The sequence below is a fragment of the Uncinocarpus reesii genome, genomic scaffold, assembly GCF_000003515.1.
Source record: "Uncinocarpus reesii 1704 scaffold_5 genomic scaffold, whole genome shotgun sequence".
In the NCBI taxonomy this organism is placed as follows: Eukaryota; Fungi; Ascomycota; class Eurotiomycetes; order Onygenales; family Onygenaceae; genus Uncinocarpus; species Uncinocarpus reesii.
Genome location: NW_003052496.1, coordinates 903781 through 930716, shown reverse-complemented (window position 1 = coordinate 930716; position 26936 = coordinate 903781). Strand labels below are relative to the sequence as shown.

General features: G+C 48.5%; 10 protein-coding genes and 1 non-coding gene across 11 annotated transcripts in view; 6 read left to right on the top strand and 5 right to left on the bottom strand.

Annotated features, from left to right (window-relative positions):
* Window positions 1-200, bottom strand: part of UREG_07334 (uncharacterized protein) — a gene marked incomplete at both ends in the record, with an annotated part of 2114 nt that extends 1914 nt beyond the window's left edge. The window contains 2 exons of the mRNA XM_002582515.1: window positions 7-46; window positions 130-200. Coding sequence (XP_002582561.1) covers window positions 7-46; window positions 130-200 — 111 coding nt within the window. The remainder of the gene's footprint in view (window positions 1-6; window positions 47-129) is intronic.
* A 993-nt stretch (window positions 201-1193) lies between these two features.
* Window positions 1194-3326, top strand: UREG_07333 (uncharacterized protein; the record flags this gene model as incomplete). The annotated part of the gene is made up of 1 exon (XM_002582514.1): window positions 1194-3326. One exon carries the CDS (start codon window positions 1194-1196, stop codon window positions 3324-3326), a length of 2133 nt encoding a protein of 710 aa, XP_002582560.1.
* A 2567-nt stretch (window positions 3327-5893) lies between these two features.
* On the top strand, window positions 5894-8687 carry UREG_07332 (serine/threonine-protein kinase SCH9; the record flags this gene model as incomplete). The annotated part of the gene is made up of 2 exons (XM_002582513.1): window positions 5894-7182; window positions 7250-8687. 2 exons carry the CDS (start codon window positions 5894-5896, stop codon window positions 8685-8687), a joined length of 2727 nt encoding a protein of 908 aa, XP_002582559.1.
* Window positions 8688-9478: 791 nt separating this feature from the next.
* Window positions 9479-13037, top strand: UREG_07331 (uncharacterized protein; the record flags this gene model as incomplete). The annotated part of the gene is made up of 4 exons (XM_002582512.1): window positions 9479-9706; window positions 10591-10893; window positions 11004-11033; window positions 11094-13037. The coding sequence occupies 4 exons, from the start codon at window positions 9479-9481 to the stop codon at window positions 13035-13037; spliced, it is 2505 nt and encodes an 834-aa protein (XP_002582558.1).
* A 431-nt stretch (window positions 13038-13468) lies between these two features.
* Window positions 13469-14981, bottom strand: UREG_07330 (26S protease regulatory subunit 6A-B; the record flags this gene model as incomplete). Its single annotated transcript, XM_002582511.1, has 3 exons — window positions 13469-14127; window positions 14184-14599; window positions 14668-14981. The coding sequence occupies 3 exons, from the start codon at window positions 14979-14981 to the stop codon at window positions 13469-13471; spliced, it is 1389 nt and encodes a 462-aa protein (XP_002582557.1).
* A 1350-nt stretch (window positions 14982-16331) lies between these two features.
* UREG_07329 (uncharacterized protein) lies at window positions 16332-17357 on the bottom strand (the record flags this gene model as incomplete). The annotated part of the gene is made up of 4 exons (XM_002582510.1): window positions 16332-16405; window positions 16473-16544; window positions 16616-17104; window positions 17342-17357. The coding sequence occupies 4 exons, from the start codon at window positions 17355-17357 to the stop codon at window positions 16332-16334; spliced, it is 651 nt and encodes a 216-aa protein (XP_002582556.1).
* Window positions 17358-18967: 1610 nt separating this feature from the next.
* UREG_07328 (uncharacterized protein) lies at window positions 18968-19953 on the bottom strand (the record flags this gene model as incomplete). Its single annotated transcript, XM_002582509.1, has 4 exons — window positions 18968-19307; window positions 19369-19462; window positions 19533-19841; window positions 19926-19953. 4 exons carry the CDS (start codon window positions 19951-19953, stop codon window positions 18968-18970), a joined length of 771 nt encoding a protein of 256 aa, XP_002582555.1.
* A 939-nt stretch (window positions 19954-20892) lies between these two features.
* Window positions 20893-22264, bottom strand: UREG_07327 (HNRNP arginine N-methyltransferase; the record flags this gene model as incomplete). The annotated part of the gene is made up of 6 exons (XM_002582508.1): window positions 20893-21368; window positions 21424-21755; window positions 21816-21925; window positions 21991-22010; window positions 22090-22103; window positions 22167-22264. The coding sequence occupies 6 exons, from the start codon at window positions 22262-22264 to the stop codon at window positions 20893-20895; spliced, it is 1050 nt and encodes a 349-aa protein (XP_002582554.1).
* A 352-nt stretch (window positions 22265-22616) lies between these two features.
* On the top strand, window positions 22617-22720 carry UREG_07992. The gene has a single exon. It is a non-coding gene; the product is annotated as a tRNA-Ala (tRNA).
* Window positions 22721-23003: 283 nt separating this feature from the next.
* Window positions 23004-24195, top strand: UREG_07326 (uncharacterized protein; the record flags this gene model as incomplete). The annotated part of the gene is made up of 4 exons (XM_002582507.1): window positions 23004-23138; window positions 23202-23244; window positions 23304-24078; window positions 24141-24195. The coding sequence occupies 4 exons, from the start codon at window positions 23004-23006 to the stop codon at window positions 24193-24195; spliced, it is 1008 nt and encodes a 335-aa protein (XP_002582553.1).
* Window positions 24196-24724: 529 nt separating this feature from the next.
* On the top strand, window positions 24725-26702 carry UREG_07325 (phosphoacetylglucosamine mutase; the record flags this gene model as incomplete). Its single annotated transcript, XM_002582506.1, has 6 exons — window positions 24725-24817; window positions 24878-24891; window positions 24989-25133; window positions 25276-25390; window positions 25431-25696; window positions 25833-26702. 6 exons carry the CDS (start codon window positions 24725-24727, stop codon window positions 26700-26702), a joined length of 1503 nt encoding a protein of 500 aa, XP_002582552.1.
* Window positions 26703-26936: the final 234 nt, after the last annotated feature.

The following is a 26936-nucleotide window of genomic DNA, read 5'->3' as shown; positions in this document are numbered from 1 at the left end:
CATGACTTGCATCAGTTTCAGTTCCCTCATAGTATACGGTTTGGCACTACACAAAATTAGCAAACTTGTTCAAACTCTTTTTTGTTAACTGTATATGAATAGCAACCAGAGCTCCAAAGGCCATCTTACCTGGCGGGGCTATCAAGGGCATTTGGGAACAAACGAGCGCCGGTAAGGCGAGGATCCCGGGATAGACTCATAATTGCTCTGGTGATACTTGGGACAGCGCCTATTGGGCTGTTGAAGTTTTATGCGCTGCGGATAGTCATGAAAGAGGCCTGTTGAAGGTGGGTGGACGTTGAGTTCTTAAGCAAATCGTATTAATGCCTCGCATGATGTGAGAACTGTCAATGGAGTGTCTGCCTAATGCATTCCCATCTCAAGTTAGGGCCAACGTTGGCATTGACTGCTTCTATTGGGTTCGACATGGGAAGAACTGTTTGATGAAGCGAAGAGCCGATTGACGAGCTAAGTAATTGGCTGGTTTGCGTGGACTCAATCATCAGTTATTCGCTAGGCACAGTGCCCCAAGCAGGCATCTCCAGGCTCCAGCTGTTAGGTTTCAATTTGACCCGATTCGTATCCATCAATCCACATACAGATTTCAGGAAATCATGTTTCTTTAGCTGACTTGATAGCCAAGAGCATGGAGCGGCGGCTAAACGGAGGTGAAAGTGCAAAGGCCATCTTTCAAGTGCAGTCTTACAATTGAAGCCTAGTCATGGGTAGCTGCTGAGTGGGAGGTTGAGTTTGGGAGCATGGCAGTTGGCTGGATTGAGTTTGTCTGTCGCCATGAGCATTCCAACTGCAGCTCAACAACTCCAGAAGTCTTGAATGAACTAATAACTAGCTGACCACTTTCAAATGAGCTGACCCTTCTCTCACTCCTTGCTGTTTCTAACTGCAGTTTAGTACTCTCCACCTACAAAAGATACTTGCCCTGCATGGGGCACCTCTTTTGATGATAATATTCCGTTGAAGAACTCCCGCGAGCCAGGAGGGAGTGAGGATTGCCAGCGGACTCAACATCAAGCATCCGAAGCGTTAGGCTTCCAAAATAGTGGTTCCAATGTTCCTGGATAACTAGATACCAAGATTTCACATAAGCAGCCAAGGATAAATCACTGAAGACAAACAAAACGCCCTCAGGCAATCCAATTCCCGCTGTTCCTGGGGCCCAAACAGCTGCAGGCATGGCGCAGGGAGACATCATTCCTTGGGTGTACGATTTTGGGCTATGGATTTTTGCACTTTGCCTCAGTCTCTTCTTCCGCGAGGTTCATCCCCGGGCGACATGGCGGGTTCCCAAGCGCGGTCCCGTAATCATCGTGGCGGCACCCCACGCGAACCAATTCGTCGATTCCCTCCTGTTGATGCGCATTGTGAAAAACTATACCAACCGCCGGATATCTTTCCTTATCGCGGAAAAATCCATGAGGGAGCCCTACATTGGTATCATGGCGCGCCCCATGGGAGCATTGCCGGTGGTACGGGCGATGGACCATGTCAAGCGAGCCGATGGCCAAATCTATCTTCCTGACCCAGAGAATGACCCAACTCTTGTTCGTGGCAAAGGGACGGATTTCACAAACCCGCTATTCATGAAGGGCGGCTCAATAATCCCCCTTCCGATAGGGAAAAATGGGCCGGAACAGCAGAATATCGAGGAGATACTTGGACCTGAGGAATTGCGGCTCCGAAAGCCGTTCAAACAATTCAAGCCTGACCATCCACTGTACGAACGCTTGCGGACGGGCACCGAATTCAAGGTTGCGCCGCATATTGATCAAGGCAAAATGTTTGATGCTGTTTACCGCGACCTCTGTGCTGGAGCTTGCATTGGCATCTTCCCCGAAGGTGGAAGTCATGATCGCCCCAGTTTACTCCCTTTGAAGGCCGGCGCCGCCATTATTGCGTTGGGCACCCTGGCGCGGGATCCGAACTGTGGTCTTTCCATCATGCCATGTGGCCTGAACTACTTCCATCCACACAAGTTCCGTTCGCGCGCTGTCATCGAGTTTGGCAACCCTATCCAGATTCATCCCGATCAGGTTGAAGCTTTCAAAGCTGGAGGTGATTCCAAACGTAACGCTGTGGGCTCGTTGCTTGAGACAATTCAAGATGCGCTCGCAGCCGTCACGCAGCAGGCGCCAGATTACGAGACAATGATGCTCATCGAGTCCACGAGAAGATTATATAAACCCCTACGGATGAAGCTTCCCCTGCCTGTGGTCATTGAGCTAAATCGACGGCTTCTCAAGGGCTATACCCAGTTTAAAGACGAACCTCAAGTGCTCCAGTTGAAGAAGGCCGTGTCTCACTACAACCGACAGCTGAACGCTCTGGGAATTAGAGATCATCAGGTCGAATGGGGTGATGCCAGGAGTCGGCCACGGTGGTTGGTTCTGATCACTCTGTTGTATCGCATTGGAGAGCTGTTCACTTTGGCTGTGGGGACTTTGCCGTCTCTCTGCATGTTCTGGCCGGTTTTTGTCACTTCAAAGGTCATTTCTATCAAGAAGCAGCGCAAGGCACTCGCTGCATCTGTTGTTAAACTGCAGGGCCGCGATGTCGTTGCGACTTGGAAAATGCTTGTGGCGATGGTACTGGCACCAGCACTTTACACCTGGTATTCGGTTATAGTGACACTCTGGCTACGCTACTGTCGTCATGACGGCTATTATTCTTCAATCGTTCCATGGTGGATGAACGCAAGGGTGTACATCCCCGATTTCATTCCTCTGTGGATCTTTTATATTTTCTTCTTTGGGCTCATGATTTTCGTGTCTTTTGCTGGTCTCCGCATTGGTGAGATCGGCATTGACGTCATGAAATCTCTGCCGCCGCTTTTCGTTGCGTTGAACCCATTGTCGATTAATTCGTTGGCCAGAATCCGAGCTGAACGCCAGGCGGTATCAGCGCAGGTGGTGGAGGTGATCAATCTGTTTGGGCCAGAGATATTCCCCAACTTTGAGTCCGAGAAACTGGTCGACTACGGGCAGGGCCACGATGATGCCTATTGGTCGCAACTGAAGACCGTGGCGCCTAGCGAGTCTGAGTATGGAGGAGAGAGTCGAAGTCGCAACAGTCGAAGTAGCTCGACGAGTAGCAGTTTTCCTCAGTATGATGGCCTTTTAAAGCCTCTGACTCCCATGGAATCGAGGGACGACACAGGTGAGTTGAACAAACGGATCAGAGATGCCATGCAGGAGAGGGGTCGAAAACGCTTCGAATCTGAATGCATGGCGGACGAGGATGAATCGTCGGAAGACATTTCTGGTGGTAGCGGAGCGGGCGCAGGAGCCGCGGATAAGAAGACGAATTAACGATTTGGAATGTTTATTGACGGCCATTCTACGTAACGCAACAGAAGACGAACTTGCATCCATAGACGGGGCTGGCTATGTTTCTACATTATTTCCTAGATGTACATGCATACTTAGATACGAACTATATTCCAAATACACGGTCGTGTACTTTCCTGACCCTTCATGAGTTACCAACTCAATATGAAGAAACCATCCGTCGAGGCATGTATGGATATATGTCCATACATTTGATCTGAGTCCAAGTTCACATGCAACCCGCACGTTTGACCTGAACACAGCTCTTGAGCCAAGTTGTACAATACGGAGTACACACACGCGGATTTAGGCCGGGGGCGAGACACCACCAGATGCTCCAAAAAAACCGGTTAATTCTGCAAAGGCTAAGCAGTGACACCCCAGCCCTATCATCTCGTAAGAAAAAAGTAGCAGACGTGTCACTGCATGAATGCGGCCCAGCCATCACCGATTTTCCCTGGCCTGTAACCGTCGCACAGGGTTTGGGGGGGGAATGGCCGATGTCACCGGCTTCCTCCGTGTTTCCAAGCACCGGAGATGCAGCGCTGCGGTGGCTGGAGCGGTCGTGGACCCGGCGAGGCCATTGGCTGGAGCTGTTAGGTAAGCGGGCTAGTGGAGATCGCTGCTGTTTGGGCGGTTTGGTTTAGGGCGGTGGCGGTGGATTTGATTGGCGGGCGGATGGGATGTTTGCACTGTTTGGCCACCGCGTCGACAGAGCTTTCTGTTTCTCTGGCTGACTGAACTCGGGAGGGGGCGGCGCAGCGCATTTACACCGCGAGAGAAAGCCTGGAGAGCTGGAAGAACACACTCGTCACTGAATCTGGAGCCTCTTTTCCATCAGTGAGTTCCTTTTGGTTGAAGAGCGGCTAAGCTGTTGTCGTCTAGGTAAGCTGTGACATTCCCCAGAGTGACTGCTATGAGCTGCAAGAGACGTCACTTTGACGTTGGAATCAATTGCTGGCCTCAAGAGAAACGAAGCAACAGCTGGAGCCCATCACTGACGAGAAAGTAACGTGAAGCCTGTCGTTTGCCTGGAGATAAAGTTGAGTGCAAGTGAATCTCTTCTGCCTGTTTTCATCAAGTAAGTTCGAGCTTCAAAAGCTTCCTCTTTTCTTTGCTTTCTGTTCCCTCTTCCTTACAACATCTCTCTACAAAAACATCAAGTCAATCTACATTTTGTCCCCCCAGCAAGAGCCTCTTCCACTGAACCCATTCTCCTTGCCCCAGTGTCCGCCCGTCGGTCCCAGTACTTGTGTGCAGGTTCTCTAAAGTGACTACTTGGAACTAGCAAACACAAAAAGCAGAGGTGAGGAAACCGCCCTTTGATTCTTTGACCTAGAGCCATCATCTTCCTTTTTCCCTGGCTTAAAAAGCTGCAAATCCCCTGCTGCTCAGGCTGTTTCTTTCTACATCCTTCCTGTCTGCTCTGTTTCGCTCTGATGCGCGCTTCGCTCCCATCTTCACATTCGATCCCATATCTGACTGCTTGGTTAGTCTCGGCGTCACATCATCTGCTGACTTTCGCGTCACTTGTACTTCGATCTGAACTCTTATCAGATATAAATAACAATCCATCCAGCTGACAGTGTGCAAAGAATCAACAGTTCAGATCGCTATCTTCTGAACATCTGTGGTCGTAAGTTGACTCCAATTAAGAAAAAGCCTTGTTTCAATCCCCGAATCGCCCCGAAACAGACGTCAGTTCCTGTCGAACCCCATTTATTAGCCCGTAACGTCGAGGCTAACCACTACTTTCGCCTCCCCCACCGAAATCCCTTACCCGGTGCTTCGACTTGTACCCTTGTTGCTCTTCCAAATCCATGCCTAAAATTTCTTCTGCATTTACCAAAGTTGTTGCAAAGTTACCAGTGTTTGAGTTTTATTCGTGTTCGCTGAATTTCCCTCGTCTTTTGCTACAGTCGCCACCCCAATCTCTCACCGCGCGATTCGACCACGCTAGACACACCTCGACGACTAACGGCCTAGTTATACACGTGGAAAGGGCATTGTCTCGGCCCCTCTGGAGAGAGAGAAGCTAGCTCTATTTGGAGCAAGTTTCTGGATGGGAAGCAGCCATGGCTGAGAACGGCGGAGTGAACCCTCATGCCCATGCTGACCTGTTGCGACAGGCGATGCTACAGAAGTGAGTCACAACCAATCTCCTTTCGATTGTCGTTGATGAGTTCGATGAACTTCCCTTCTGTCCGTGACGTTGGATCGTTGTTGGGGCGTTCACTGGCTTTGTTACCCTGAGGTACCCCCCTCACCATTCGTCGACAGTCTGAAATCGTGAGATCTGAGCGAATCATGACCCTGCTAGGCTTGGCTTTCTATTATGAGTTCTATGATTAGCTGTCGTGTTTCTTGTGCGGCTGTTCAATCCTCTGTCTTCATCCAAAGCTCTTGGGCAACGTTCAGCCGACTTTGTTTGCGGCTGTGTGCAACGGTGGCGTTGCTGCTCTTGACACGACCCTCAATTACATTCTCCCTCTAGAAGCCGATACGAAGTCACAATCCCTGAGATGCCGGAGACTCGAAAACTCGCAATGATGGCTAACGTTTGTGGGATGAACAGTTCTCTTCACCATGACGACGATGCGCAAGACCAAATTGGTTCGATGAGCACAACACCTTCCGGTATCGCGACGCCGCAACCTGATCTTGCCGATAAACGTCTCCCGGGTATAATGCATAGCTTCTTTACACAGGTTGGTCCTAATTCTGATTATGCTTCAGGTGTTGAGAATCAGGGAGCTGCTTCTACGGTCTCTCCAGATCCCGAAAGACTCGGGTCTCAGGCGCACCCTCCGCTTGATGGGAAGCAAAATATATCAGAAAAAATATCCTCGTTGTCTGAGTCGACGGCCATGTTGCAGCTTGGTCAGGACTCGAGGAGCGGTGCAAGTCTGCCACCTGAGCCAAGACTCGGTTCTTTTGAAGAGATACGGCCTTCAGATTTTAACCCTTTGCCTACACCTCCCCATTCCTCTTCATCCTTTTGTTCCATTGTGCAGAAAGACGGAGAAGAAGCAGCCAATGGGGCGGCTGCGGCCGACAGGGGAATGACTTCCATTTATCAAGCTTTGAAGAATTTGATCTTACCGAAAACCGCTGTGAAGCTCAGACGACACACTTCCTATCCTGTTTCCAGTATCACTCATGATTCAGTTCATGCCTCTCATTTCTCCAAGCCTTGTCTCCCTGATTCTTCAACTCCTATGGCGTCTCCTGATAATTCTCAAAATATTTCCAAGTCTTCTGAAGAACTGGTAAAGCTGACTGACAACGCGGCTACGAATCCGCGTATAAAGAATACGCCCCCGCTTACCCCACGAGCGATGTCGAACGAGGTCCATCCAACCGACAAAAGATCCGCGCATTCATTGGCCAGCTCGCCAGTCCGCAGCCAGCCTGAAGCCCGTCCAAGCGATCGTGGTTCCGTGACCCCGACCGGATCGTCGTCTTCTCAACAGGGAACTCTGTCAGAGGCACATGGCCTTCCAGTTACGGCTTTAAAGGGAAAATTGTCTGTCAAGATCTCGGAAGGACGAGGCCTGCGCCCAAGTTACGACCCATACGTTGTCTGCGTATTCGAATGGAACGAATACATTTCCAAGGGTGTTCACTCCGAACAACCACAGCAGAATGAGCCCAGAAATCGAAATCAGCTTGAAGCGTTAGGTTCTATGCCGATTCAGCGGTCTAACAGTGACTCCGGGCGTCCGATGGCCATCCCGATGAAAAGCAGACAGAGCAGCCAGAATAGTGTGATGGATGGATACAATTACAGGGCAAACACTCAGGTTACAGATCCTCAGTGGAATCATGAAGCCGTTTTGTATGTGGGATGATTTGCACATTTCGACTACTTCATTCTCTTGTGCAACTTGCTGACGTTTTGCTAGTGATGTTCTTGGTGTTGAATCGGAAATTGATGTCTCTGTTTATGACCGTTCCAATCAGGAAGCTTTCCTAGGCCATGTCAAACTACAATTGAACTTGAGGGAAGACAAAAAGTCTCTTGCTGGGTGGTTTCCTCTTGAGGCACGCGAAGGTGACAGCCATGTGTCTGGCGAAATCTACTTGCAGATGTTTTTTCAAAAAACAGATCGGAAACAGGTTGGCCCGAACGACTTCCAGATTCTTAAACTTATTGGGAAAGGCACCTTTGGGCAAGTGTATCAAGTTAGGAAGAAGGATACACAGCGTATCTATGCGATGAAAGTTCTTTCAAAGAAGGTTATTATCCAGAAAAAGGAAGTAGCACATACGCTAGGCGAGAGAAACATCCTCGTCCGCACTGCCACCACCGACTCGCCGTTCATTGTTGGTTTGAAATTTTCATTCCAAACGCCCTCCGATTTATATCTAGTGACCGACTATATGTCTGGGGGAGAGCTATTCTGGCACTTACAGAAGGAAGGCAGATTCCAGGAACCCAGAGCCAAGTTCTACATCGCGGAGTTGATCCTTGCGCTTCAGCATCTGCACCAGCATGACATCGTTTACCGCGACCTAAAGCCGGAAAACATTTTACTTGACGCTAACGGACACATTGCGCTCTGTGACTTTGGTTTATCGAAAGCCAACCTGACGCAGAATGACACCACCAACACGTTTTGTGGAACCACCGAGTATCTTGCCCCAGAGGTCCTTCTCGACGAACTAGGTTACACGAAAATGGTGGATTTCTGGTCTTTGGGTGTTTTAGTGTTTGAAATGTGCTGCGGGTGGAGCCCATTCTACGCGGACGATACACAGCAGATGTACAAGAACATCGCCTTCGGAAAAGTTCGCTTCCCAAGAGACGCCCTAAGTGCGGAAGGCCGGAACTTCGTGAAGGGATTACTTAACCGAAATCCAAAACATCGACTTGGCGCCAAGAACGATGCTCGAGAACTGATGGCCCACCCGTTTTTCGACGACATCGACTGGGATGCGATGAACCGAAAGAACGTCATTCCCCCTTTCAAGCCGAAGCTCAAGTCTGTGTCGGATACCTCCTATTTCGACCCGGAGTTCACCACTGCGCTTGACATTTCTGCCTCGTTGAATGCGCGGGCTGCGGCCCTTGCGGCAGGCGCTGCAACCGAGTCGACACCTCTGTCTCCAGGAATGCAGGCCAATTTCAAAGGATTCACGTTTGTCAATGAAAGTACCATGGAGCAGAACATGAGGGATCTTCATCACGACTCCATGGATGAGGACTTTAGGGAAGATGACTCGTGGGTTAACCGGGCTCGATCTACAGATAGCATGGAGTTCGAACATCGGATGAGCGGCGTTACGAGAAACCACGACGAGGGCGGGATTTTCAGCGACGACTACCACTTTGAGATGTGAAGCACGCCCATGAGATATCCCATTTACAGCCTGCATTTTTGCTCCAATTTACATGATGTACATGACTGGGGAGAGGGATCTGATTTCGATGTTCTGCCTTGTGCTTATTGTCCTTTTCCAAATCTTTTTCGGAGGAGCCGTATCACGGTACTTGAACCAAAAAAAAAAGTCTATCAGGTGTTGCGTGTTTTTTTGCACCTTCTCGCTGGATGCATGCGCGCGTGTTGCGTTGCCGGAGAGAATTTTCACCATCACAATCCACATCATCCATAGCGCGTTTTATTCTTTGCAACAATGCATTGGATCTGACCATGGCTCTATTGAAAAGTTGGCGAGCTACTGCTAACTGACATGATCTTTTACTGAATATCCCACAGAGATCAGGGAAATCAATACCCTATATGCAGTTTGTTTTGTCTCCAAGCCACCACGCCTCAGTTTCAGTGGGTATTTTGCTTATTGTTCCTCACACGTCTCCTTATCTACTTGCGACATGGGTGTTTCTTGTGATCTTTCTTCCCAGTTTTGCTTCGGTCTGGTCTTCCTTTTTTGTTTTCTAGCGACGACATATGCATGAAATGATGTGGGACCTGTGGCATCAGTCAGCCCAGGCAATGCTTTTATGAGGTCTTTTCAACTTTACATCGATAACATGAAGTATCCTTAGTGAATTATAGCAATACTATGTATGAAAAAAACAGCCCTCCTCTCTCATATCGACAATTGTATAAATACCTGCGCAACATGCAAATGCTGTGGATGTCGGCCGTTGACCCTGCACCCCGGGAACCATGCTGCTGCCTTGCCGGTTTTTCACTGCGGGGTGGTGGCTACCCCTGGATGTTTGGTTGCATCTGTCTCCTCAGTTTGCAAGGAGGACAAACGATTCGATCGTGTATGCAGGCTGGGATTACCTGCACTGTGTCCAGATCCTGATCATTTCCAACTGGATGTCGCCCACACCTTACAATCCCATTCCCAGCGAGTTTATATGGACCAAAGCCGCACGGAATCGGCCTGTGAGCCACTAGTCCTGATCCCGCCTAGCGCATCTAACCAACCGGAGCACAATGGCCCGCCCAAGCCCCACGCTAAACCCAACAGAGCAGTGTGCCTGCGCTAGCGCCTATCTCTAAGCCCAGAGCGGACTAGCGCAATATCAACCCCCTTTTCGCCCGCTCAAAGTTCAGCATCGACGACAGAATCGACGCTTCGTCCTCCCGCCGCGATGCACCGTGACAGTTGACTGGATGGGCCCGGCAGACCGTGGAGCCCGGATGGAGCTGAGAAACACGAGATGTGCCTGGATGCTTTCAGCCTAGGGCTGCCCATCGTCGCTCCTGACTGGTCTGCCACCCTGCATGGAGAAGTCGGCCTTGGGAGGCATCGCTGCGGAGTTGAATAGACAAGCGCTATTTTTACCACGGATTCGGGTTTGCCAGTGTCGCTTTTTTTAGTAGTATTATTTCGAGTTGGCTTTTTTGAATTTTTGGGGGAAAACGACACTTCGTTTCCCCCCCTTTTTGACAAATTCAACGATCGAGCGAACTGAACCATTTTGCAGTAAAGACAAAAAGGATTCGCAGACGTGAACAGATCATCTTCTCGCAAGTGGAGCTTGATCGTCACTATTCGCCCTGCAATCGCCGCGACTAAGCTGCAGGGGGTCTCTGAATTCGTCCATACCTTGTCGAGCATACGGGCCGCGTGGTACGAAGCGTTGACTCCTGAGTTCCTGAAGGGAACGCAAAAAACACCGGAGCTTTTTGTCGAGGCCTTTCTCCCTGATTTTGATTTTCCGACATTTGTTTCAATTTCATTGCTTTGAGAGAGACGCCAAAACGTCAGCCTTGCTTTTCGGGATTGTTTCCTTTTCGTTTTGCTTGGCCCCCGAACTTCAAAGGAAAGGATGAGCGTCGTAGCAGGAAGACCGCCAGAATCACGAATGTCATACAATAGGCCTCCGTCGTACCGAGATGGCTCGCCTCATCGTCAGCCCCCTTCGCCCACCTACCCTCGAGTGATGGTGCCTCCGATATCCCCGCGATCCTCTTCGTTCTCGTACACGAACTATCATTTCGCCAATTCGAACGCCCCGAATATATACTCTCCTACTGCTGCTCAGTTCCCTTTTCGTTCAGCTGGACGGAGCCCCGTGTTTCCGGACACGCCGTCACCGACGTTCCCGAAACAGTTGCCTCAGGAGGTCTATGAGTGCATTGTCATTCAACTGCAGCTATTACACCTGCGATTTCACGGGGAAGGATGTATAACTTGTTTCATGAGAGATCTCTGCTCTCTAAGTTTGACAAGTAGGGCGTGGGAGAGAATAGTACGCACGAGACTGTAAGTATGGAGCCGGCGTTAGGAAGTAGGCCCACCCGCTTATACTTCTCCAGTTATCAGAAAATTCATATACATGGTATCGATTCACCAGCCCAATTGAAGAAATACAAATGGAAGCGTGGGAGCCGGTTGAAATTGCTTCGACGAACATTACGGGAGAGAAAACTGCTGGCCAACGCTGTTCTCGAGCTTCGAGTGCCAGAGCTGGACCTATCCATATCAACCGGAAAGCATCATGCTGGGCTGCAAGAATACGTTGACTTGATTGCGTCGGTGGTTATGGCCTGCCCAAATCTTGAGCGGCTTTTAGGGATCACGTTACCGTACACCCACGAGTTCGATCGATTGACTCATGCCTTATCTACTCGAAAAAAGCTCAAGGAGCATGCTTGGATCATTGGCGAGAACGTTGCTGTGAGCGAGCGAGCCATCGAACAAGCGCCAAAGCTGCTAGATCAAGGACAGGTCTATCAGTTTCTTAGCTTTCATACCTTCTGGGGCAATCTGGAAACCTTGATGTTACACTCCTTGGATTCGAACGGCATTTTAGAACATGGGATTGTTTTACGAATGCTCAACTTCTTGCCAGCCCTGCGCCATTTATCCGTTTCGTCTTTCAATGCCAACGATTTCACGGACCGGACATTACTATTTCTGCCTGCTCTTACTTCATTACGCCTTGAATCGCTGCCTGGCATAACGGAAAACGGCTTGGCTCGCTATATATCGAGACAAGAGGCAAGAGGCCTACAGTCACTGACACTTATAGAGCAGAATATAACATCGTTGCTGGTCGTTTCTAAGATTCTAGCGTCTTTGAGACATTTACAAAGATTTGCTATAGTCCAAAGGGACACGGCCCCCATTCTACCTGAAGGACGCATGGTCTTCCAGCCTCTTTTGGCTTCGTCAAGCTTAAAGTATCTACACTGGGATCTCGCTAGCCCCAACCCAGATGCACTTAACCAACTTGAACCACAACAGCTCAGGAAAGCCTCCAAAGGGGCGAATACACCAAATTTCCATCTTGCACAGAGTATCCTGCATGCTGGCTTCCCGTCACTGGAAACCCTTCGCGCACCTAGTGATATTGATCCTTTGGGAGCCTTGCAGGCTGTTTGCCGACCCACTCGAAACGGCCAGATAATGCTGATTTCAGATCGCTATAGCCTACCCCGAAGCTCACAGGGCACGCTTTCAAAGCGACCGCTGGCAATGCCTAGTGGTAATAACCTTACATCTGCCCGGATCCGAGCACAAACGCTCATTGATACCAGCGCAAGAGAAGGCGATCAAGGCATCAAGGTTGTCGTCACGGACCATTCTGCAGACATAGCGCTACCACTGCCAGCATTTTCCGATTCAAGCTCAGAAAATAGTTTTGATGAATTCGACAATATGCTCGAATCAATCAAGAAAAGGAAGCAAAATTCCTCTCCACCCCAACCACCCTCCACCCCTGCCGCCATCACAGTCCAGGAATTCATCATCCCAACGTACATAGGCCGCGTATACAACTCCGCCTACAACAAAATGGCCCCTACAACCCCACGTTTCAACCTCAAGCCCGACATTCCCAACTCCGACGCCGACGGCGGCCTAATCAGCTGGAAACACATCCTCACCGCCAACCAGACCTGGTCCTACTACACTCCCTCCTCACCCTCTCTATCCGTCATTCGCGCAGGCACAAACTCTAGCCTGGGCGATGACATCCCCTCTCCATCGCCCACATCGTCACGCCACACGATCCGGAGCCCCGGGGCGGGAAGCAGTGGTGGCTCGCTGCCTTCACCGCGGACCCCGACTTCGCCTATACCTCCGCTATCGCCGTTGGGTGTAGGACCCGGTGAGCAGCCGCAGTGGGCGCGAGAGACGTGCAACGGGTCGTGGAATCAGGGACATAGGCAGGCCAAGGATTGGTGGATGCATGTTGAGCGGGAGAAAATTGGTCTTGGGGGCCCGATGAACCCGAAGTTGATGGAGCTCAAGCATTTATTTTGATTTCTTGAAAGGTGAGTTGAGATTGGAGCCGGTGAGAATGGCTAGGGGTGTTTTTTTTTTTTTGAAAAAAAAAAGGTTTTTGTTGATAATTTATGTTGTTGCCCGTTTTTCCTGCTTTTATCTACAACACCTCTTTAATACTCCCACTGCGTTTGCACTTTCTTCTCGTGATGATAACAGGATGGACCTGGATTGGTAAATTGTCGGAGGATATATATACATGTTTATACGGATAATAATGTTTACTATTTATTGATAATAGTACCTCTAATTCGACGGCTCGACTATACGAATGCCTTTGGATTGTTCATACATTTCGACAAAAACGGGGATTATCAAATTACGCAGTGTTGTCATTCTACATGCCCGCACAGAGTGAGAATCGAGGAACACAAATATCACATTAACCACAGGATATACAAAGCGACATTTCAAACATAAATACCCACGTTGGTATCCTTCTTCTTCGCCTGTACCTCCGCAATCGCATCCACATAATGTTCATGGCCAACCTTGCTCATTCCCTTCCGTAGCGCAATCATGCCAGCTTCTACGCACACAGCCTTCAACTGGGCGCCACCGAATTCATCCGTACTTCGTGCCAATTCCGCCCAGTTGACGTTCTCATCTACGGTCATCTTGCGGGAATGGATCTTTAGAATTTGCGCTCGAGCTTCCTCGTTGGGGAGAGGGAATTCGATCTTGCGATCTAAACGGCCAGAACGGAGCAAAGCTGGATCAAGCACGTCAACGCGGTTTGTTGCTGCTAGCACTTTGATCCGGTCATCAGACGCGAAACCGTCAAGTTGGTTGAGAAGCTCTAACATGGTACGTTGAACTTCGCGGTCACCAGACTTTTCTGAGTCAAATCGCTTTGTACCAATGGCGTCGAGTTCGTCAATGAAAATGATAGCGGGGGCCTTCTCTTTGGCAAGGGCAAAGCAGTCGCGAACGAGCTTGGCGCCATCACCAATGAACATTTGGACAAGTTGGGGGCCGGCGAGCTTTAGGAATGTAGCATCTGTTTGGGCAGCGCAGGCCCTAGCAAGCAATGTTTTACCAGTACCAGGTGGGCCGTACATGAGCGCGCCTAAATAAACGAGCATTAGTGTGCCGCTTTTGACAAGCCAAATGAAAGAATCATACCCTTTGGAGCTTTAATTCCAATTTTCTTGAACCGATCAGCCTCCTTCATCGGCCAAACAATGGCCTCTACCAGCTCCTCAATTTGCTTGTTGAGGCCTCCAACATCGGAGTACTGCTCCGTAGGCTTTTCATCAACCTCCATGGCTTTTACTCGGCTATCGTACTCCGCAGGAAGTGTATCAAGGACAAGGTATGAATCTTTGTTCACGCCAATCAAGTCGCCAGGTTTGAGTTTTTCGTGGTCAACGAGGCCGATGAGAGGAAGGAAGATTGTTTGACGAGTAGATGTCTTAATGACTGCGGATTTGCCTACGCGGGTGGCGTCCAAATCTATATTGGCACCTTCCTCGGCAGCCTCTTTCTCGACGTCAAGGTCTAGAAGCTCAACGACATTCCCAACCAGGTAAGGTAATTGTCTAAAAGTAAATAGTCCCGGACATTAGCCAACTGGAGGATGTCGATAAGATTTCAGTCCAAACTATACCGATTGTTCTCGATCTTGTCCAGATTGTCCTTTATTTTCTCCTTCATCGTGTTTTGCTCGTGGGTCAGTCGCTGAAACTCGCTCTTCATGATACGCATGTCGTTGTCCAGCAGTTTCCGTCTGTTTATGATATCTCGTGTGCTTGATCGTAGAATCTCCTCGTCGACTAGGTCATCTCCCCCCTTTTTCGAATCTGCATCTTCCATTTCTGCATCACCATCTTGACCAGACTTCTTTCCGTCTCGCTCTTCCTGGTCCTTCTTCTTATCCTTGTCTTCACGCTCCAAATCTTCGAGCTCTTCAAGCGTAGACATCGTGGCGGTATCGAACTATGAAAACGGCAGACAGAGGGATGAGATAAAAATATAATACAGACGAGCTACACGCTAGAGAATAGTTATATCAGAGAGAATAAGGGAGGGCAATAGCGAAACACGATGTAGAAGAGGAAGAGGCGGTTGCTATATCGTCAGTTGGTTTGTAGGGAAGCTTGTTGTCCAGCTAAAGCTGTTAGTAATCCGGCTAGCCCCAGGTCACGTGGTCCAAATCAACGCCCAATGACTACGGAGTACTATATCATCCATCATCTCGTTCAGCGGACTCAGGCTCATCCACAACCTCGACACCTCACCCCATGAAGACCTCTCTTATATGTCTTGTTGGCGCCCAACAATCTCATCCTTCAACTGCAATCAAGCATTTTATCTGTCCATTCAATTATGGCCACTGACATCCGAGGTTCATGGCCAGACAACCCTCCACATTCTGTGTCGAATGAAAAGTGAAACACTATTTTCGACTTTGCTTTGCTTATCTCTCCCAGAAGTCCCTTAGTTCACCAGATATTCAAGAAATGAATTTCAACTTTAATGTAAATGGTGCTGACCTTTATGCTATCCCCCCATGGGACTCTACGTAAGATTTTGGACATCCATCTATTGCTATAACAATCTCTATCTCATGGCACGGTCATTCTACATGCTTGTCAGTTCAGGATCCTAGCTGTGAATATGAGTGAGCCCTAATGTTTATAGAGCCCTTTCTTTTTCCCTACCACCCAACGTGAAAAATTGATGGACTCAGTGGAGGCTTCGCCTGCAGTGCCAGCTTCTAGATTAATTGAGCCTCACAAGCACCAAGTGGCTCTCCTGGCCTTAGGCAACGAAAGAGCAGGGTCAAGGAGCAACAGTAACAATCAGCAATATTATATTGTCATTAAGAATTCTTCCTTAACAAATCCTTCCTCCATAAACACTTCCTTAATGAATCCTTGATGGATTCCCTCCGAGTTTTTACCCGCGCCTAATTTACATCCACTATCGTCCTTAAGTTGGTATAATATTTAAGTAAAGGAGCTCTCTCGAACTTCAACTGTCTACAGCAGATATTGTCCTATTAACCCAGCACAACTTAACATAAGCGGTCTTCTCTGATAAGGAACAAGCGCCAAAACAACAGCCCCCTAAACAAGCATGAGACTTGACTTCCGAGACAGCGAGAGAAGGACTTATCGGAGTAGAACAATCGTTGCAGAGTATCTCCATGATTTGTACTTACAAAATCACAAAAAATAGGCACTAAAGCAGTGGGAATAAGTCCTCAGTTTACTTCCAAGTAAAATCCAAACTTTATATGTCTATGAGCTAAATGGTCAGGGTATCAGTTCAAATCTCCAACAAGACTTGCTCTCGGCCTTTATTGAGAAGCTCGTAACGGGAGACAAAGTCATCGTGGTTGACTTAACAGAAGAAGCATAGGTTAGTCGTGTATAAGAAGGAGCCAGCAATGGAGTTAGGACCACTCACTGTAACCACCGCACATCCTCCTCGCTCCCGTGAAAGCAGTGCGGCCATGGAGCATTCTCCAATTGTCGAATACTAGAAAAAAAAATTAGCAACCCTACATTTTCATAGGACGTGGGGCTGGGGTGCATGGAAAAAGGACATACTTAGCGGCGTTCCCGGCTCTAGCTTGAACTGACGCACCAAACCAGGCCGGCTGAGAATTTCTGACCACGCCCGTGCAGCACTATACCAATGTCGCAATTTCTCCAGAGATGCGGAAAATTGTGCTCCCCGATCTTCATTGTTCCAGCGAACCTGGTAAAGCTCTTGCGTACGTGGGCTATGCAAAAAGGTCGGGAAGCTTCTAGCGGGCTTGATGCAAACATCCTGGTTTCCACTCGCGTGGTGGCTGAAAACCGACCGTCTTAAAGTCGAATACGCGTTGCGATTCTCACGGTACAGTGTGCGAGCGGCTTCAAAGCCGTCCACAAGCACGGATTCGCCTCCTTCACCGTTTGTATGGGAAAGAAGATGGAACATCTGAAGGCCGGCAGGATCAGTAAAGTATGCATTGTCCGTATGGACACCAAGGCCCTCCTTGGTATACGCCATATCTTTCATTGCCAGGTCGGAGGTAAAATCCCAGAAGCCGCCTGTATCAATTAGTATTTCTTGTATCGGACCATGGACTTGACGGAGGCTCTACCATAATGCGTCCACCGGATGAAAGCTATCCGTTCTAGCAATTCCTTAGTAGCTTCGGGTTCCACTGGACAACCTTTGACAAAACAGAAGCCATATACGTGCTAAGAAATGTCAGAAATAGAACTCATCACAAGAACTTTCAATAAAGCAGGGACTGACAATTTTACGAGTCCACTCGCGCACACCATCGTTGGAATTCATTACTTCACTGTAATTCACAGTTGGGAATGTACTTGGGTTATTTGACACATGTTCCGCGTCTGATCTAAATCAAAAAGTTAGCCCTTATGACAGTGAACAGATGCAAAGGACGACAACCGAAAGCTGGAGGTCCAGGTACGTGACTCTGGAAAATGCTTTTTCAACCACTCCCAGTTGTACTTGCTCACATGTCCGTCATTCGACCCTTGGTTCCAATGTTAACTGTTATTCGAGCAGCGAACAAGTGAGCCCGTCATCCTTACATTCGATCTCGAGACCCTTTTCCTGATCGACATGCAATTTGACAGGGGTAACATTGAAGGGAATCTAATCAGCATCAGTACGGCATGTAGCTGCATGGGTCAAGACACCTGGTAAAACAAACCGAATTCGTATCAATTAGTCGTTGCCTAGTCTCCGGATGGGTACATTTGGGGCATGGGCAATTTTCCCTAATTGCGTTTTTAGAACCCTTTAGAATTTAGAAATTAGACATGGCTTCAAACCTCAGCCAAAATGGAGACCTAAAACAAAAGTCAGCATCAAATTCATCCAGCAACTTTGGCTAGAGCCCCGGCGTGTTGGGAATTCCTCACCAGCCATGTTGGCCCTTATCCGGTACATTTACGACAATAGGCTTCCCAAAGAGATTAGGTTCACGGTTTCCCCCGTGTCTCTTTTGGTATTTCCACTTTCTCTTCGTGTATATGGACTAGCAAAGAGTCAGGCTAAAATTTTTTCAAGTGATCTTGTTTATTGTGGCTACTCACCCTCTGCTGCAGCCACAACTGACGAGTCACTGGGATGTTTGTCCTATGCGACGTGGAATGGTCAATAATCCACCTGGACGCCAGGTCGCTCTGAAATGCTTACCGCTGAGCAAGGGCTCGACAAGCGACGCTGAGCGCTCTGAATGGTTGGAGGTTCATTGCTTGTGCTACCGCAATTCGAATACTGTCCACGTTGGGATGGAAGTGATACCGGATGATAATCAGTTGAACAGGTACGAGGTAACTACGGAGTAACAGCGTAATTAACTAGCTAACTAACTAGCTGCAGAAATTGGCTGAATGTTTCAATACCGAACAAACTTGACAGAGAAGACTCTGCTGCTCGCTACCAATTATATTACCAAACGTTGTAAAATTACAAGTAAGTACAAGGTAGTATTTATCACACCAATTGGGGTTCAACAACAACGGGTAACTCCTGTACAATGTACATCCGTGCGAAGCTGCTCCATATTGGATACTAATAAATATGAGATGAACTCTTACAGTACTCACTAGCCGATGAAACATGGGCTAACTCGGTGCTTGTGAGCTGGGTTGAGTATCGTAAATTCGGCAAGACCTTGCTGACTACTTAGTGAACTAGTTAACTGCGGAGCAGCCAGAGCCCCAAGAGCCTCGGGAATTGAGCCCTTCAAGAGTTGCGTCTGAGAAGGTAGAAAACAAAGGGTAGGGATGCCCGGTTGACTAGTTAGAAAAAAGTATGGGGAACAGGCTCCAAGGTTCGATTTCTAAAGGCCACGCTCAAGCTTAGCAGAGGACCGGCAAGCATTCAGCCATCTATCCCTAATTCGTTTTATAGCACATTATAACTACTCTTCAAAGCTTGCTCTTGGATCCAACTTTCACCAAAGCACGACCGTTACTGAGGACGACTTTGCCGTCCTGATTTTTCGTTGCAAAAATCACCTCATCGAACCCGTTTTCTTTCTTACCGGTCACCCACATCTCCGTGGTGAGCTTGTCACCCGGCCGCACTGGAGATGCAAATCGAGCTTGGAATTCCCGTAGATTCTGCGGATCACTGCCGCCTAGCTTCTGAAGGATCGCGTGCGCAGTCATGTTCCAACTGAACAGGCCGTGGATAATGACACCGCCGAAACCCATTTTCTTGCCTGGCTCTGGGTCGGCATGTAGAGGGTTATAGTCGCCGTTCAGGCTATGATCATGGTCAGTGTCTTGGCCGTTTTTTTGCTTAGAAGGGATGACTCTGAACATACCGATATAGTAATGGGGTAAGAGCGGTTGTCTGATATTCGTAGATAACATCGGGTGATTGTCCTTTCGGAGGAGGATAGTTGATGGTGGCCGGTCCTGGTCCCGTTAGAAATGATGTTTGCAACAGCTAGGTGGGAAGCCATTCAAGCGGTACCTTTTGGCCCACCCCAATTGCCTTGGCCGACATAGAAGCCACTTCCAATCGCCGTGGAATAAACCTCTCCGGTCTCCTTGTCCACGATCTCCTGCTGCGTCTCCACGACGGAGCCGGCCTTTCCCTTGTCATAGACGCCCACAACTTTCGTCCTGAGCTCAAATTTGCGGCCATCACTGGTGACAGGGAGTGGCTTGTGGAAAATCATCTTCCGTTGGCCGTCGACAACGCGGCGGTTATCAAATTTGGGAACGCCTGGAATCACCTGCTGAGATTTGGCTCCGTGGAAATCCACAACTTCTTGCTCAGTGTGTTTGAACGCTGCACAAATGTGCGAGTTAGTATTGTCTACTAGTCTCCAAGGAAAACGGTCGTGACATTCACACTGTCCTTGGGCTCACATACGTAGAATGATTGGGTACGTCGGGAACATGGTGAAGTTGGGATGGAGCTCCTGGAAGCAATCGTCAGCGCATTAACCCTCAAGGCAGAGCTGGATTGTAAATAAACGAACATATAAGAAATGCAACTCATCGTCTGTGCATCCGATGCTGCTGGCAAAGAGAAGGGTGTCTCTCTTCAACCAGCTCACATCCCGAGAGGGGAACTGGTGTCCAGCTCCTGGTCCGCTCATGCTGATAGTTGAATTGTATAGTAGGTTGGCAAATTGAAATCTACTCAGGTTATAGAAAGAAGAAGGGTATCTTTTAGTGAGATGCTCTGGACGGGGGAGTTCTTTTAACATGCCAGGAGCTCTCCGCTAGGAGCTTTTGCGGGGCTCGGCAGGACAACATACCGAGGCACCTAGCCTTGCCTTATTATAGCTTGGAACTTTTTTGAATATCGGTAAGAAGAGGTTATTTTCATCAGACCATCAGCTTGCGCTCGTTATTGAGTTTGCCGTTGAAGTTCTGATGTCCTATTTCCAAGGCGATGAAATGTTAATCTTATGCTGACAGCCGAAAGGTACAGCTACACTAGCGACGAAGGCTACAAAATTCCATAATCGAATCACTCTCAAAAACATACAAAATATAGAATTGGCTATTTTAGCGTCGACTCGAGGGTATCTATTGCAAATCGAGGAGCTGTGAAATCCGATCCTTGACCATCATTTCATATCCATAAAACATACACCCCAACGCCCAGTTTTTCTTTGGTTTTTAGTGATCCAGATAGAATCAGTATGATGCTACGCGGTGTTTCAAAAATAAGGTAAAGGGTAGCAGAGCAAATCCAACAATTTAACTATGCGCCGGGACGCGTAGGTTGTAACTAGGCATTCATGCAGATGTAGGCAAAATATTTAGCACCTATAAAGGGTTAGTTGGTTTTCTCAAAACGTGAAAAATGATCGCAAACTGGATAGCTCCTACATCTTATATTCGCAAGAACCTTGTGTGTGGCGGTTCTCATCGGGTGTCTCGAACTGGTATGTGAGCTGGATATCGAGATCGCGCTTGTTCTTCTCATTGGGTCGATTGCTCAGGTAACCGGTGACACACTCATTTTCTTCAATCGTAATGACTTCATTAATGTAAAAGACCGTCTGTTTCCAGTGCGTATATTTTGCATGGGGACCAGTGGAGAATCGAATTTGCTTGTGGCATGCTGTGAAGTCGATGTCGAACCAAGCAATAACGGCATGGATGAAATCGTTTCTTTTAGCGGTGAGGTTGAAAGGAACCTGGAAAGCTAAATCTTGTGGGGTAACAGTGTATAAGTCGAAGGTAATGACAGGGCAAGGGTCTGTCACAAGAGCCTTGAGCTCGACAGTATCGACAAGTGGCTCAGCCAGCGCAATATCTTTCATCGGCGAATAGTTGAAGCCGTAAACGTTATCCCAAACTGTCGAAATATTAGCCTTCCCACGCGTAAAGTCATAGAGGTGCGGGTTTCTTACATCCTATCTTTTCATCCTTGTACTCGCCATCTTCGATTCCGGCTAGGTAAATGGTAGCCTTGTCAGGGAAAATCTTTCCATCAGGAACCAAATAGCGGTCCCTAGCATAGAGAACTGTATCTAACATGCTCTCGTATAGAAGAAAGTATCCCATCCACTCGGATATGATTATGTCAACCTTTGGGAATGGTAAAACAACTTCTTCCATTTTACCCTGGAGAAGTGTGATTTGGCTACTCATCCCATTGACTTCCACAATTTGGCGAGCCTTCTCAATGATGGAGGACATATCAACACCAATGACATGTTTGGCGCCAGCACGGACGGCGAACCTTGTATCAAGCGAGACCTATTAGCGGTATATTCAAAAGGTATTTGCGGAAAACACCCACATGCTAAGAATTCCCGTTCCGCAACCGACATCAAGGACGATCTTATCTTTGAAGATATGCCTATTTTGGTAGATGGCATCGCGATATGAGCGGGTTCGGACTTCATCTTTCTAGAAAATGGTAGATCAGTTAGCCAAGGATTATCAGAAGTGAAACCGGGCAAATTGATACGTACAAGCATCTCCTCATGAATGCCTAATCCGCAATTCCACGGTTAGCATTTGCGATATCGAAACAAAATGGACAACCTTTGAGGCCTATGGACAGGATTTACCATGATGGTCGTAACTACGCGGTATGGATCAGAATGGACACCATGAGAATTCAGAAAGGTGCACCGGCAATGCATACCTGGTAAAGTAGCGTACTTCGGCATGGTCCATCCCAACCATCCTATCTGCGCTGGAGGTTATCGACGCCTTGGGCGCCGCGTCTTGACCTCCGTTCATTGCGGGGAATAGGACGAGATGCAAGAGAGGAAGAATTCAAGGTAAATATTCGAGTGGGAGAAGAAAGAATATGTAAAATCAAGATATATCCTATAGCGAAGAATGATATAGACTGACTGCAGCAAATTCAGGCCTCAATATTGGGGTTGCAGCCTTTTCTCGCCAGATTCTGGTTCTCAAGATTCAACTTTTCTGATAACGAAAGATGCAATCAGCCTTTGCCGCTACCGTCCAAAGTGGTTTAGTGTGGCCGGCGAGGGAAAAACTTGTTTGCCCGGAATCCGGAGTTGCTCCCGGCGCCAAAACCGGCCTCTTCCAAGTTGCCAAAGCGGGCTCCGCCGCCAGCAACAAAGGGCGATTGGTTTAGTGGTATAACGTCTGTTTTGCAGAAACGCTGCGTTTATCCTCCAAGGAAAAAACTACAGAAGGTCGAGGTTTCGATTACCTCATCGTCCATATCCTATTTTGCTTTTTTAAACCGCCCGCCCAAGTCGTTCTGAAGATCTAGGGTAATACTTTCAGAGTCGTTGCGACGCCGCTAACAGTTTCTTTTTCTTTTCTTTTTTGGCGCTGCTCTTGTCTGATCGCCTAATACGGAGAAGTTTGTGGTTCAATGCGTGCTCTGCTAACTAAATTGCCGGTTCCCACCGCCATTTACCCCTAACTAGCTCAATTAACTAGCTAGTGAGCTTCAAGGCTTCGGGCTTCCACATTCTGACATGTCTTTGGATATACAACCATGAAGCTCAGCGGGGCGTCGTTTCGTTTGCCGCGGTCGCCGTGGTTTCTAGCATTTTGCTTATGGATATTTTTTATTCAAACCGCCAAGGCGTCACTTGGTGACCGACTGCCAGATTTCAAAGAGTGTGTTCAGGTTAGTTTTGAGCTCTGCCCGTAAGGATCTGGGTCAGGCTAGTCTAATCCTGTTGGTTTATAGGTGTGCATACTCGAGAATTGCGAGAAAAGCCCGGTGTCATTGCGTAAGTCCTGCGCTTTCTGGGATCATAACCCCCGCGGGACGCTAATTGCCATTTGCTAGCGATACACCTCCGACTCCTTCTCTGGGATTGTCCGTCAGAGTGCGACTATACATGCCAACATGTCGTCACCCACAAGCGGCTTTCCCGCGACCCGCCAATGCTTGAACCCGTCCTCCAGTTTCATGGAAAATGGCCGTTTCGTCGTATCCTTGGAATTCAGGAGTTCTTCTCCGTTTTCTTCTCTCTCCTAAACTTCTTAGCTCACCAGCAAGGTATGGCCAGAGTTCGCGAGTCGATACCGGCGTCGTATCCGCTACGGAAATATTATCTGGGCTTTGGATACTTTGGCATGGCCAGCTGGATCTTTAGTATGATATTCCACACCCGAGATTTTCCCCTGACAGAGAAGCTCGACTATTTCGCGGCCGGAGCTAGCGTGCTCTATGGACTCTACCTCTCCGTAGTGCGAGTCTTTCGCCTAGACCAAACTCGTCCACGGGTTAAACCTACACTTCTACGTTGGTGGTCGTTGCTCTGCTGTGGTTTGTATGTGGGCCATGTCTCGTACTTGAGCTTTTGGACCTGGGATTACTCGTACAACATGGCAGCAAACGTGGCGGTAGGTATAACGCAAAATTTGCTTTGGAGCGGGTTTAGTATCTCCCGATACAGGAAATATATGAAAGGCTGGACTGCGTGGCCGGGAATGATAGTCGCATGGCTTATCGTCGCGATGAGCCTGGAGCTTTTGGATTTCCCTCCAGCATGGGAGCTGATTGATGCCCACAGCCTCTGGCATCTGGGGACCGTCATTCCCACGATCTGGTGGTACACGTAAGTTTACCTTTCGAACAAATAAATTGGGCCTTATCTTGGCTAAGTCTAGTCACCCTTAGATTTCTCATTAAAGACGCACAAGATGACCTGATTGGACAGAGGCTGAAGGCATAGATCTCAGGCGGTTCCTGATCAACAGTAGTGTAAATGTATTGACCTTTTACGGTCTTCGGTAGGGTGTTGGTGGTTTTATTTTCGGACTAGGAGGTAGCTGTAGGATAGGATTCCTGGATTGGAAAACCACTTCTGTGAAAGCTTTGAAGTACATGTCACACACATCGTTGCACTGCCATCGTGAAGAGGAACACAACATCCGACGAAAGTGTGCAGGGGCAAACAAACACAGCAAATACGCATTCTTCCGTCCGATGTTCTGGCACGTGATTGGCTGCTACCCCTGTCGTCTGATGTCTGTTTGTCCTGTTTGCCCCTCCCCTGTCCTGCCATAGCCCCCCCCACCATCACCCCACGGATTGCTTCACGGTTCCTCACTTTCTCCAGGTCACCGGGCAGCTTTCATGGTGTTCCTGAGCTTTAAAATCTCTCCAGTCACTTGGACCCTACTTGTCTTTCATTCGAGCTGTTAACCCACCCATCAACTGACCGTACTTGTGGCTCGTTAGACAAGTTCATCAAGTTCACCATGGCCACCGAGGGCATGAAGCAGGCCATCCTCGATGCCGTCTCGGTTTATACTAAGCCGGAGGGCAAGGTGTTCGAGTATGGAACTGCAGGGGTAAGCCCGTCTCGAGCCAGCGGTTCCGGAGGGTAGTGCTAACGGCTTGACTTGCTCTAGTTTCGAATGAAATCGTGAGTCTAGTCAGATTCCTGGACTTCCTGCTCCGGAGATCTCCCTGCGTGCCTTGGAAACCTTGGGCTGACTGGAATTGGCCTTGTGCTCTACCAGTGAATTGCTCAATACGGTTGTGTTCGGCGTTGGCCTGCTAGCCGGATTACGTTCCAGAAAGCTGAAGACTCAAACCATTGGCGTAATGATTACTGCGAGTCACAATCCGGCGGATGACAATGGCGTAAAACTCATTGATCCCATGGTACATATGCTCTTTAGTCCTGTGTGTAAGGTACCAATTGTCATCTAACAACTTCTTCCAAATAATAGGGCGAGATGCTTGATGTGGGTTGCACCGAAACTTCATAGTTGTCGGAGGACTGTTAGCTGAACCATATGTCTAGGCTGAATGGGAAGCATATGCCACCAAACTCGCGAATACCCCGCTTGAAAAGCTTGGAGATGTGTATGAAGAGCTCATCAAAGAGATCGATGTCACATGGACACCTTGGTCGAGTTGTGTTTGCTCGTGACACTCGTGCTTCTGGGTCTCGTCTAGTCGGTGTGCTTACGGCTGCACTGAATGCGACTGGCATCGAATACACCGACTTTAAGTACTTGACCACTCCGCAGCTTCATTATATTGTCCGCTGCCAGAACACGCTGGGCACTCCGTATGAATATGGCGAACCAACCGAGCAAGGATATTATGAAAAAATTAGCAAGGCGTTTAAGACTGTTATGAAAGGCCGAACCACCAATGGCCCGGTCACAGTTGATTGTGCCAATGGTGTCGGTGGACCGAAGCTCAGAGAGCTCATCAAAGTATCTCCCAACTGCTAAAGAAGGCGGTGTGGACATCCACATCGTAAACGACAACGTTATCAATCCCGATAGCTTGAATTATGATGTAAGCACACTGCCAATATTGAGCCACTTGGTTTTATTAACAGTTTCCCAGTGCGGAGCAGATTACGTGAAAACAAGGCAGCGAGCTCCGCCCTCGTCCAAAGCCGCAGTCAACGATCGTTGCGCTTCCCTGGACGGGGACGCAGACCGGCTAGTTTACTATTATCTCGACACAGGAAACATCTTCAAGCTCCTCGACGGAGATCGCATTGCGACTCTAGCTGCTTCTTTTATTGGAGAACTGGCACGTAACGCTGGTATCGCCGATAAGCTCAGGATTGGTGTTGTTCAAACCGCATATGCAAATGGAGCCAGCACCCAGTATATTGAGAAAGTTTTAAAACTTCCGGTTGTCTGCACTCCAACTGGCGTCAAACATCTTCACCACGCCGCGATGAGATTTGACGTCGGTGTCTATTTCGAAGCTAATGGGCATGGCACTATCACCTTCTCAGAGCAGGCCCTTAAAATCATCCGCTCGACTGAGCCCAAGTCACCAGCTCAACAGTATGCATTGCAAAGTCTCATTGGGCTTACCGAACTTATCAACCAAGCAGTCGGAGATGCACTTTCTGATCTGCTCCTGGTTGAGGTTATCCTTGCGCACAAATACTGGACTCCAAAAGAGTGGATTTCAACTTATACTGATCTTCCAAATCGCCTTGTTCGTATTGAAGTCGCTGATCGATCGATTTTCAAGGCGGTTGATGCTGAACGCAAGCTGGAGTCTCCTCCTGGCCTTCAGCAACGAATCGATGCTCTTCAATCACGCTACAACAGGGGCAGAAGCTTTGCTCGTGCTAGTGGAACAGAAGATGCAGTACGCGTTTATGCTGAGGCTGCTAGTCGATCTGAGGCAGATGACCTGGCCACGCGTGTTGCTGCTGTTGTTCAGGAAGCCGGCAAAGCTGGTAAGCCATAAACGAGATATGGATTCCCTTTTTACGACAATTCGATTTTGAAAGAAAGAAAACAAAAATATATCCCCAACGCGTGCGTTCCAGGAGGTATCTGAAGCCATAATGCTTCTCTTCAGGTTATTAAACCAAAAGATTCTTGAAGACAGGATACAGGTTCTTGCCGAGAAGTTTTTTGCATCTCTCCAGGCTGGGTGCAATCTTTTAAATTCTTAATGGGATTTTAATGAGAAGTCAGA